We start from the raw sequence: 12,302 nt of genomic DNA on the forward strand, positions 1-12,302 counted from the left end.
GGAAATGAAGGGAGGAGGGAACTACTTTCCTGAAACTTGCTATGCTGCACACGACTTCGAGTTGCAGTGATTCGTCCGGGGGCCGCAGTTTTCAGTTCTCCCACCTACGGCCCCTCACAGCCCGGGCACCCCCGCTCGGCAGCCCCACCCCGCGTCCGCTTTGGCCCTTGCGGGAAGCAGGAGGCCGGGAAAAGTCGCGAGGGACTACTTCTCCTCCTTCTCCCGCGGGCGCCCCCGGTTCGGGCAGCGGCGGCGGCGGAAGGAGCGGGCGGCGTGAGCGCTTCCGCGGCCCCCCTCGCAGCTCCCCTCTGGCGGGTGAGAGGAGCTGGCCCGCGGAGTCGCTGGTGGGCACCGGTTGGCGAGGGTCTTCTGGCCGCTATTCTCGGGACCCTGTGCCCCCGAGCTCGACCGTTGTTCTCCGGCCCGGGTGGGAGTAACCAGCTTGCCTGCCCCTCGTCTCTCACGCTCCCCGCCGCCCCTGCCTCCCCCTTCAGGAGGAGTCCCGGCTGGAGCGTGTCTGGAGGAATCTGCCGCCGCGGGGCCCCTTGCCCGGTTCCGCTCGTGCCTGAGGGCCGACCCAGGCGCCGCCGGGGGCTGAGCGGGTAGCCGGCGGCGGGGCGGGAGATGGTGGGGTGGGCTCCGGCAGGACCGCGCCGCCGCCTCCCGGAGCCTGGGCTCGGCACCCCCCCGCCGGCCCCCACCGAGCGGAGCTCTGCTTCCTCCTCGCCGCATCCCTGAGGGAAGCGCCGCCTCTGCTCCCGGCTTCTCCGCCCGCCCGCTCCTTCCTGGCCGGACCGACCCCGCGGCGCTCCACCCCAGTGGCTGGAGGAGCAGCTCTGCAGCCAGCCTTTGCAGCCCCCCTTCCATTTTCCCTTGCCACCGGCCTTTCCGGAACCCCTGGCTGGGCGCTGAGGCGGGGGAAGAGGCTGGGGTCGCCACGGCGGAGATTACTGCCGCCACCCCCCTGCGGGGGTGGCCGGGGTTCCCGGCTGGGGGGGCACCGTTCGGGGTGAGGCATCCACCATGGTGAGGCCCCTGAGCCGCTGCCCCCGCGCCCCCCCGGCCGCCACTGCCTGCTGCCCCTCGGTGCTGCTGCTGCTACCCCGCCTGCTGTTGCTCCTCCATCTCCGGATCGGATCACGGTGAGGGAAAGATGAGCGAGGAGACGGCGACTTCTGACAACGAGTAAGCACCTCATTGATCTTGATTGCTAACTCCCCTCCCCCAGTCCTCCCTTGGCACTTTCCCAGACTCGGTGGAGACTTGGGTGCCGGAAAACTGGCAGCTCTGGGGAGTTGGTGCATCTTGTGTTCGAGATAACCTATTTTTGGGGCCATTTTATTTAGTGGCAGCACCCCCCCCCCCCCATCCCTTATATTTAGTTGCCTTCTGCCGGGGAGGGGTATTAAGTATAGATTAGGATGGCAATTGTTGATGGAATACTGTGGATGGATAGAAGTGAAGTAGAAATTGCCCCTTGACCTCGAAGACCCCTGCCTTATCCTTCGCTCTGTCATGCCAACCAGCATACCTTGGATATCCATCCTTCTTCCTTTATAGATTTTTCACTTGGAAACTAATGTGTGGGAGCACCTCCTGCAGCAAACTGCTTTTGAATCTTAATTCGATGAGTCAGTGACTCTTAAATACCGATTAAGCCTTTGTCTTCCCCCTTCTTCCCCCCTTTTAAACTTATGACCTGCAAGATTCTTGTAAAAAATAGGGTTAGGGAAACATTTTTGAAATTTAATAGGATTAAGGACACCTGGAGTGTGGGAGGTGTTGACCTATTGTGTTTACTTTTGTAAATATTGGATGTGTCTTCAAAATTTTTAAGAATTTTTGAGTGCTAGTTTCAACCTTTCGGCTATATTAAAACGTTATCAGTTACGTTGATTTAACAGAATTTATAATGCTTGAACATGTTGGTGACTTCATCAACTTCTAGAGTATTCCAGTTTTAAGTTTTTGCTTATTTGGGCTACACTTATGTTTTCCAAACGAAGTAGTTTGCCTGTTAAATATTTTGCTTCATCGAGGCAGCTGCTTGGAATAATGCTGCGGTGGTAACAGTTTCCTGCGGAGAAGGGATTTAATTCTGTGCAGAATATTAGTATTCGTTTTCTTGTAGTTGAGTTTTTGTTTATCTTTGGAGGGTTAGAAAGAGTTAAGTGAGTTAGGACTAGTTCTTAGGATGCATTCCTTTAAATAAAGTGCATTCCTCAACTCAGATCTTTTGAGAAAACTTTAAAGCCCGATGACGAGACCAATTGGCCGTAAAATAACTAAAAAAATGACAAGCAGCATTTCCTCTCCTCAAAAAACACACCCTTCTGATGAGCGAGTGTAGAAGGAGGTAAATTGCTGCAGTGTCAGCGCAGTCTGGAAGCAGAAGTGGCCGCCATGTTCTCTCTTTTTGTGAATCGCCCTCATTTGCATAACACACTCTTCATTCATAAAAAAATAATTAAACATCCATCACCTTGGACACCTTGAAAGAATTTCCCAAGAAAAAATTGGAAGCTTGTTTGTCTTTATGTATATTTTTGAATTCAGGACGTAAGGAGAACTTGAAGTTTTAGATTAAATTTAGAAACACAACGCACACACAAACAACTACCCCAGTTCTCAGAATGTTGACACAGTTATGTGGGAAATATCAGTTCGGGGAGGTGCTGAGATCACGTGATTGCCTCCATTCATAAAATACCTGGCTGTCCATTCACAGTGCAGAACACTGTCTCACTGCCTTCCGCAGAGTAGACCTACTTTGAGGGAGATCAAAAACTCTCTTTTCTTAGTGCTTGGTTAGGAGAAAAACTGCTGAAAAGCTGAACGGAAAAACGGTAACTTTGGGTATTTTTCAAGCAAGTAGCTGGGAACAAAATGTTAAGTTTCTAAAATAAGAGACGGGAAAAGACTTCTTAACAGTTTTTGTCTTTAAGTACTGAATATTTCCTTGTGGCTGCAGTTCATAGAAAAACAAAGGATGCAATGTGAATTTGACACACGTGTAAAATAGATTGTTTCTAAATGGACCCTTAAAAAAAAAAAAAAAAAAAAACTTACCATTGATAGATAAACCGGGAGTACAAGTGTGTGTGTAAAACACTGGATGATACCCTGGTTACACTAAGATGAGAAAATATTTCAAGTGGTTTATACTTCTCAAGATGTTGATTTTTGGAAATCTGAAACTTCACTGGCAGGATTGCTTTTTTCTTTTTAATCTTAGATATACTAAGTATGGGACCTCTTGGAAATCACTTTACTCATCCAGACTTAAAATGCAGTTTTCACAAATGTATCCTGCTTCATTATAAATTATTAATTATAAACTTTGTAATACTGTTAAATTTGGTAGGGAAAGCATAATATTTATATAGCATTAATATTTTTGGTATGAGATGTTAACTCTTTATGGGGAAAAATCTTGGTTTTACTTTAAAAAACTGTTAGAAAGTGATGTGTTCATCTGGTAATTACTTATGCTGGAGCTGACATTGTTTGCTTGTGCATTAGCTAAACCATAAAGAGTGAACTTCTTTGGAATGTAGCTTTTAATCTGATAATTTACATCTCATCTTTATGGAGTAATGTTTTGATGGAAATTTATTATTTATAATCATATATTATGAAGACACAAAAGAGATATATCATGTCAGAAGCTCATAAGGTCTTAGCATAGTTTAAAACTGTACTGTAGTAAGGATTTTATTTGGGCTTTTTATATTCTTTTTCTCTTTTTTAAAGCCACAGTTCATAGGGATTTAATTACAACAGAGAATGTTCTTAACCCTAGTACTGTTTTTAAAACCTGATTTCAACCTTTAATAGACGTGAAGATCACCCATTTCTTGGGATATTAACTTTATTTAGGTAACTGTTGTGTTAAAATCCAGTAAGACCTTTAGAGGTCTTAGTATGAAGTCTATTATTTGACTTCAGAGTTCTCTGTAGAGAAAAAGATAACTCCTAGAATACTGTTGTACTTATGTGTTTAAGAATTAGCGAAGAATCTGTGTAAGACTTAAAGTAACAAACTAAATGAGGAGGAAAAGAATTTGAATAGCTTAAAACATTTTTATCTCAGACTTTCAAATTTGTTTTTAAAATTCTTAACTTTCGAAAGGCAGTAAATAAGTAGGGTAAAATGCTTTGCGTCATAAATGAGTGAAGGGGTTAGCTACACATAATTTTTGTATGTAACCTTTTATGTTACAGAAATTATTTAGTATTCCAAACATTCCCATAAAACCGTGTGTACTATTCATATTGAATAGAATTTAAACAGAACTTTAAATATTTGAAGGCACATTATGTGATACTTAAGGGTCTTTGTCCTTTGCTAGTAAGTGAATATAATACTATATAGTATAATACATCCTCTGCCAATTTGGCCAAAGCCTTGAAGAAATGAAATAGCTGAAATTTTAAACATTTTACATATTATGCTGTCATTAGCCAGACATATTTACCATGTCAGTACTAGGTTTTCTAATGGCAAATTGGGATTATATAAGATATTAGAACTAAGATAACCAGAATTAGATCATTTTGTGATAAACTTGGTGTAATCTGGATTAGAACCCTTTTATTTCCTAAAACACAGTTTTTTGTGATTATATTATTTAATGCCTTATTAAAAATATACCGTATGGTGGATTATTTTGAGGACGTGTTTGAAAATGTGTGTGTGTGTGTGTGTGTGTGTGTGTGTATACATACATATACATACGATGTGTTCACCTACATATATCTTTACGTGTACATATGCATGCATATATACATATGTAATTGGAAAGCTTTCTAAATATGAACAGAAACATGGAAAGCTGTGTAATATTGTTAAATAATGTATATAAATATAGATGTAGTATATACATAATATAAAATATTTGCCTAGACTATGGAGCTAAATTAGCTAAATGACTGCCCACTTGCTTCAGCGCTTTATTTCCCTCTTCTTTCTGACTTAAAACTTTATGACCTTGAATTTTTTTTTTAAAACCTGGCATGTCAGCACATCTAGAATAATCTCTCCCCTGAAGAAATCTCTTATAAATCATTATTTCCCTCCAAAAGATTTTCTCATTTATGCTTTACTGCTCCTCTAACATTCCCTCCTTATGTATTGTCTTATACCTAGTACATATTTATATTAGGGTTTTTACAGATCACATAATATGTAATCATTTGCTTATTTCTATGTCCCCTATTACATAACCCCTTCCTTTCATTTGTATGACTAGCACAATGCTTGGTGATAGATATTTAAAAAATAGGTTGTATTAATGGATTCATACCACCTTGTATTTGTTTCTTGTGAGTTTATGCATTTGAGAACATTAGCTGTGTTAGAAAAATAGGTTAAAAATTTTTGAGAAAAGTAAATCAATACACTGTCCTCGTTTTTTTTATTTTAAACCAAAATTGGTTTCATTTTTGCATGTTTTATTTCAGTAAATTTGAGAAATGACTTAGTTCAGACCTAAACCTATCCTAGGTGCTTTTGAAATATTTGAATGTGCTTGGCCTCTGAACTTTGTGGTATATCTGAAGAACCATGTCATCCAACAAGGAGAGGTAGATGTTTGTCTTTTTTAACATGGGAAACTCAAAATTTAGCACTTTATATCTCTGGCTTTGATCTCTTTAAGTTATTTAAATCTCCTCTTATACCCCTAGCTCCTCCAGGGTGCCAATTATGAGGAAGTGAATTGGAATTGGAAATTGATTTGGAAAGGGTAAAAGGTACAGGTTCCATAGTTTTATGCTACAACTCTTGGTTTTTACATAAAAATGAAGAACTTTGTACTGCTCATTAAAAAATGTATAACCTCCATCCATGGATGAGCTGAATAAGTGAGCAAAAGAATATTGAACTTCCAACTTGAGTTATTCTATAAGGAACCAGTCTTCATACTTTACTTAGTGACCACAAAGTACCAAAAATAATTCTTACTTGGTCATATTAATCAGATACTAAGGGATAATTGTATGTGTAATTAGTTTAAGAAGTTAACATAGATGATGAGTTTTATTATTATTTAATGTTTAGATTTAATTCTTCACTGTGACATGTGTGGTGTTAGGAGCTGCATCTAGTCCAAAAACAGTCATTACAAATCTGTGAGATTTCGTTTTTTAACATGGAATGGAAAACTGGATTTTTGTTGAAACGGTACATTAATAATAGATCTTAAGCCAAGGTGTTGAATGACTGTAGACAAAGATTCTTAAGATTTGGAGTGTTTTTGTACTTAAATGGGAAAAAGTGACATTTTAATACCAAAATTTGTTTATGTTCGTAAATGAAGAAAATGCCAACAAGCTGTAGTGTATATACTTGTGATAGCAAATGTATTAATTTCCAAGGGCTTCTGTAACAAAGCCCCACAAACTAGGTGTCTTACAACAAGAACTTTATTGTCTCACAATTCTTGAGGGTAAAAGTCCAAAATCAAGTGTTGACTGTACTATGTTCTCTCTGAAACATTGGGGGCTGGGGGGTGCAGGGTGTGGGGAAACACCACTCCTTCCTTGCCTCTTGCTAGTCTTTGGTTGCTGAGAATCCTTGGCATTCCTTGGCTTGCAGTCTCTGCCTGCATGATATGTCCTTTTTTCTGTGTCTCTATTTTCATTTGACCTTATAAGAAACACCAATCATTGGATTAGGAGCCAACCTTCAGAATGTAACAGCCCTGTTTCTCTGTTTCTAAGTAAGGTCACATTCTATGGTACTGGGAATCAGGGACTTCAAAAGTATATTTTTGAGGGACACAGTTCATCCCATAATACCCATAGAAATTATAGAATTTTTTCTTACAGCATAATTTCTGCTCAGTTGTTACAACTATCCTGATAAACTATTTGTAGTCATCACTACCTCGAAATTATTTATTAAACCCATTGCTATATCTTAAGTTAAATGTGTTAAGGAACCACATTTAATACTGTATCAAAATCCAAAATACTTAGATAACTACATCAATGTAATTGATTTCTGTGTAATCGTATTTATTTTCTTTTAGGCCTTTCATATTGATCTGAGAAGGGGGCCATAGGCTTCATTGTACTGCAGAAAAGTCCATTACACACAAGATTAAGATCTTGTCTTATAGACTATATGGAGACTCTGAAAGTTGAACTTAAAGATGGAGATATAAAATATGAAGATTGAGAAATATGGAGATGATGAGCAATCCAATACATAGCTAATTCCCTGAGAATAGAGATAACGGAGGAGAGGAAATATTTAGAGATTGGCTGTGAATTTTCAAAAAGTAAAAAAAAAATCAAACCCAATTCAGTGAACTAAATATAAAACAAAATCTCACAGAGCTTATTTTGAGAATGCTGAATCAACATGAGAAAATCAGTTTATCACATTTGAAGATTACAGAAGAGAAATAATAATATGATATTAATAGATGCCAGAAATTCAATATTATCTAATTTGTCCCCATAGGAAATGTTCATAAGTATAGCTATATTTTTCTCCCTAGAATTCTAGGTTTTTAATTTTTCTGATTTAATGTGAGTATTGGAATTGTTCAACTTTAGGGTTTCTTTCACTTCTAAATCCTAACTAATTTTCTTCATACTTCTGAAATTTATATTTACTAGATCGTATCAGTTACTCATAAATGTGGAATTGATTAGTGGAAACTGCCCTTCTCTGAAATTTTAAAATTATCTTGCAGAGTGTTTAGAGAACAAAGAATAAGCTTTAGTAAATTCAAGAGTAGTTGGAAATTTTAATCTATAAGTTAAGTAATTTTATATCCAAATATTACTTTAGTGTAGATAAATGCTATTATTACTTGGAATCTGGAATGTAATTGTTTTTCTGGTAGTATTAGTGATACTGTTGGATATGATTAGATATAACTTGTTTGGAGAGTACATGTGGTTAGAAATTAGTGTCTTCTACTATAATCATAGTAGCACTACCAAAAATTTAGATAAAATTTAATGAATTATGACTTTTCTGGCCATATTTTTTTCAGTTACCATAACTTTCACCACATCAGAGTGTTATATTAACTTAAGCACAAATTCACCAGACTTTTTTTTAAACTAGTTTATTGTGTTATTTTGAAACAGATTGAATTAGGAATCAATTCTGGGTTTTTCCCCTTGATATTGAACAACATTGTTATTTCAGAATTTTTAGTTGCTGGAATACAAACATACATGTATGTATGCATATTTCTTACACATTAAGGACAGATTTGAACAAGCACCACTGATGATTTTTTTTCTTCAAGGATTTAAGTTTAGTGACATTTGAGTACTTTTCCTAGGTGCTTGACTTTTTCAACTCTGGAGATAAAAAGATAAGTACACCTCTGTCTCTTTCACAGTTCTGCAAGGAAGATAGATTCTTCTGAAATGTGATGAGTGTGCTTATGAAGTTCTTCAAGATTAAGGGGAGGCAGTTCTATCTGGGGGTAGATAGTAGCCTTGAAGGTAATGTGTGAAGGAAGGCTTCAGGATAGAGGTAGCATTTAGGAGTCAGCAGTGAGTAAGAGCATGGAAAGCAGGAAGGGCATTCCAACCAAGAAGTAGTGAGGGGCTAGCATAGAATGAGAAAAGGAAAAACAGGGAAAGCACTTGTTTTTTGGACACTTTTGTTTAGAGGATTGGTGAGGGAGTAAGTGTTGGGAGACCAGATTGTTAGTAGTCTAGATTTTGCTTAACTGTGTAGCAGCAGTCTTGGGGCAAAGAGAGGTAACTGAGCCTGGAACATAGAACCATAAGATGAACACAGTAGAAGCCCTTAGATATCAGTTTTTCTTGAACAGTTGAGAAAAACTTACTTAAATGGTCTGTAATGACATGAATTTTGAACAGTTTTCATTAGTTTTTCAGATGAAGTACTGAAGAGTTAAAAGAAAATTTTCTCTTTGAAATCCTCTCCCTATACCACAACCCTCTTTAGTCAGTAATGACACTTAATGAAAGTACCAGAGATCTTATTCATGTAGGCAGTGATGGGGAGTCACTATTTTAAGTGAGGGTAGTGATAGCAAATTACTGTGGAAAGCTGACAAAACAAATAGATAAACTCACCAAGGCCTGAAGTAGTAGAGCATTTGGAACTATTTGAGATGAATTTGAGGGGCAATTCAGATGTTTAATTCATAAGATTACTTGACTGGATGTAAAGAATGGAATAGGAAAAATGTGGAATCATTTTAAATAAAGTGAAAACATTGGCAAAATAGATTTTTAATGGAAAAAAGCCCAATTTTGATCTTTTAAAGTCTTGAGTGTTCACTAGGTATCAAAGTAAAGAATATCCCATAATGTGTTTTAAATATAGGTTTAGTTTCCAAAGAGAAGATTAAGAGAGCAGAGTTAGAGGTGATATCCTAGTCTGATTTATAATAGTTGAATCCAATGCAAAATTGTCCATGGAATATTAAGTATGGAAAAATGAGTGAGAAGCATCATTTTTAAGGGAAAGCAGAAGAAAGAAGAGGTACCAAAAGACAGAAGTCTTGAGAGGTAGGAGCATTCAGAGGGGAAAGTGTTTTAGAAGCCAATGGAAAAAGGAATATGAAGAAGGCCATCAGTGTTAGGATATTGCAGAAAGATTGATTGGTGATACCTAAAAAAAGGGTTTAATGTTAGGATGTCACTGACCTACTACTTTGTCAGAATAGCAGTGGAGGCAAAAATCTGTTATTGCTGTATATTGAAGAGAAAATGAGACTTGATCAAGTGGAGAAGGCAAAGAATAGTTAGTACCCATTTAGGGGAAGTTAGGAGTAGAGATTATTTGTTGGCCGAGGTGATGTCAACAGTGGAGAGGAAGAGGGAAAAAAATTAAGGAAAGATGAGTAATTAATAGACAAGGCCTAGGAAAGAGGAGTCTCCAACTGTTTTACTTGTTGGACAGTGCTTGATTTGTAAGAACTTTGTGAATTAAGTATTACCCATAGTTAATAGATTATTAGATAATTTAAACTCAAGAGAGATTTAGTATCTTTCCTATAGCCATACAAAGGAGTGAATTGTAGAATTGATACTGGAATTACATAGTATTAGCAGGGCAATATGGCACATACCTCTAATCCCAGTAACTGGGGAGACTAAAGCAGGAGGATTGCAAATTTGAGACTAACCTTAGCAATTTAGTGAGACCCTGTCTCAAAATAAAAAGAAATAAAGCCTGGAGATATAGCTTGGTGGTAGAGTGGCCCTGGATTCAGTACCATGCAAAATAAAAAAATAAAATAAAATAAATAAATAAATAAATACATAAATAAATAAAAATTTAAAAAAGAATGAATGAATGAATTATATTGTATTTGTATCATATTGTACCTTATACATGCACATAAGCTAAATTTTTGAAACATATGCTTGAAGTAATAAGTAGACATAGAGAATTGATGGCTATATTGAGGGTTTGGTAAAATTACAAACCATGTAGGGTGTAAGTGGGAGAAATTGGAAAAAGAAATTTTTGATCAGAGAATAAGTTCTCTAGAATGACATGAGGGAAGATTAAAAAGTAGAAACAGAGGTGAAGGTTGTTGAAGTAAAGAAGCCAGGATTTGCTAGAATGTTTTAAAAAAAAATCAATAATACAAATTTTTAAGTTGTTAGAGTGGCATCAGAGTTGAGATGGAGCGGTATCTTGAGCCAGTGGCAGCATGTTGATATGAATGTAGGATGAGTGACTTAGAGTAAAAATATAAATGTTGCCATCTGCCTCTTTGAAGAGGCAGGATTAAGGATTTTGAAATTGGAAATTGAAGAGAAGGGTTGTTGGTCGTGGTGAGAGAAGTGTTAAGAGTAGTAGTTTTTGTGAACATCATTCTTAATGGGGTTAGAGCAGCCCTTTCAAAAGAAAATTTACTAATTTAATTTCTGCAGTTAGCCTGGTGTTCACAATTAACATGATCCTGGAGTTAACTGCTGATGTTAGCATTAAAACTTCGGCAAATTTGCATAACCTGTCCTTGTGTTTGATTCTCCAACTGTAAAACCAGGATAATGTGTGCCTACTTCAGAGGGATGTTGAGATAAATGTAAACTCCCTCTCCCCAATAATACTTTTTTATTGGAGATAAGAGAATATTAAAAAGAACTTTTAGTTCTTCAGAAGAGTAGTACTATGTTCATGAAATAATCAGTGCTTATTTCATTAGCCTGAAGGTGCGGTTATTATTTTTTTAATAACCTGTTTGAAAAATTGTATGTCTGTTTAAATGTTAGAAAGCAGCTCTTCAGAAAAACTTAAAATCTAAAAGTTCCAATAAACAGAAAAGTAGCTACCTATGTGTACAGTGAACATTTTCTTCCATGTTCTAGTCAGACTGAAAAAGTAGGTAAATAGAACTAGTGTTGTTAGGCAGGACAATGAGGCAAAGACCTCATTCTGTATGTCTCGTTTTTTTTTTTTGTTTGTTTGTTTGTTTTTTTTGTCTTATTTGTCTTTAATTCACTTGAAGTTTGTATAGCTGGGTAGATTTTATTTCTTCACTCATCTTAAGGATTAAAGACTTAGTTAACAACTGTTAACAATTTAGGGAAAAGGACCAAAAGAATATTACAGAAAGTATTTCTGTAACTGCTAATTCATATTTTATGTCTTATAAATACAATTTTATTTATATGTATGTGCATAATACTTTTATTTGATGTGTGGGATTTTGATCTTTTTTAAAAATTAGTTCCTTCACTAACATGCATTTTGAAATGAATAATTTGTAATTCTCTGATAATTAGCCCAGTTGGGTTAGGATTTAATGTAAAAGCTTGAGATATGTTATTCTAAGTCATATAAATGGTCCATACAACCTAGATTTCTGATTGAAAAATGACAGGGTGTTTTAGGTGAAGAACATAGTTGTGGTTCCAGACTCCTCAAATAACTTGTGAACCTACTGAACTGTGTTTCTCTCTCCCTTTCCATTCAGTTAATTATACTAAAAACTGAAGATTGTATGGGTGAGAGGCCAAGGTGGAAGTAGTGAAGAGATTATGTAAACAATGCCTGGCCTGTCACTGCCTGTCTAGCCAATTTTGGTAATCTTGAGAATTTTTCGCTATTATGTACTAGAGTTATCAAAGATGAGTGACAGTTAAAGGTGAAGTAATTATAAACTAGACCTCCTCATATTGCTGAGTTTCTTCAGAAAATTCTTATGCATAGAATCTACTTTAAGTTCCACAGTGAATACAAAGAATGTACAGTGTGTACAAAGAATACACATATGCTGTTCAGGCAGTGTCCCAAAATGTTAACATCTTACATCACGTCAGAAAATTAACATCTAAAC

The 12,302-nt window shown here is 37.3% G+C and overlaps 1 protein-coding gene across 1 annotated transcript in view; it reads left to right on the top strand.

Annotated features, from left to right (window-relative positions):
* Window positions 1–1,050: 1,050 nt before the first annotated feature.
* The window catches only part of SPRED1 (sprouty related EVH1 domain containing 1), a 77,776-nt gene continuing 66,524 nt past the window's right edge, over window positions 1,051–12,302 (top strand). The window contains 1 exon segment of the mRNA XM_079125966.1: window positions 1,051–1,185. Within this exon segment, the coding sequence (XP_078982092.1) occupies window positions 1,154–1,185 (32 nt within the window). The 5' untranslated portion in view covers window positions 1,051–1,153.

Source organism: Sciurus vulgaris (assembly GCF_902686455.1).
Source record: "Sciurus vulgaris genome assembly, chromosome: 2".
NCBI lineage: Eukaryota > Metazoa > Chordata > Mammalia > Rodentia > Sciuridae > Sciurus > Sciurus vulgaris.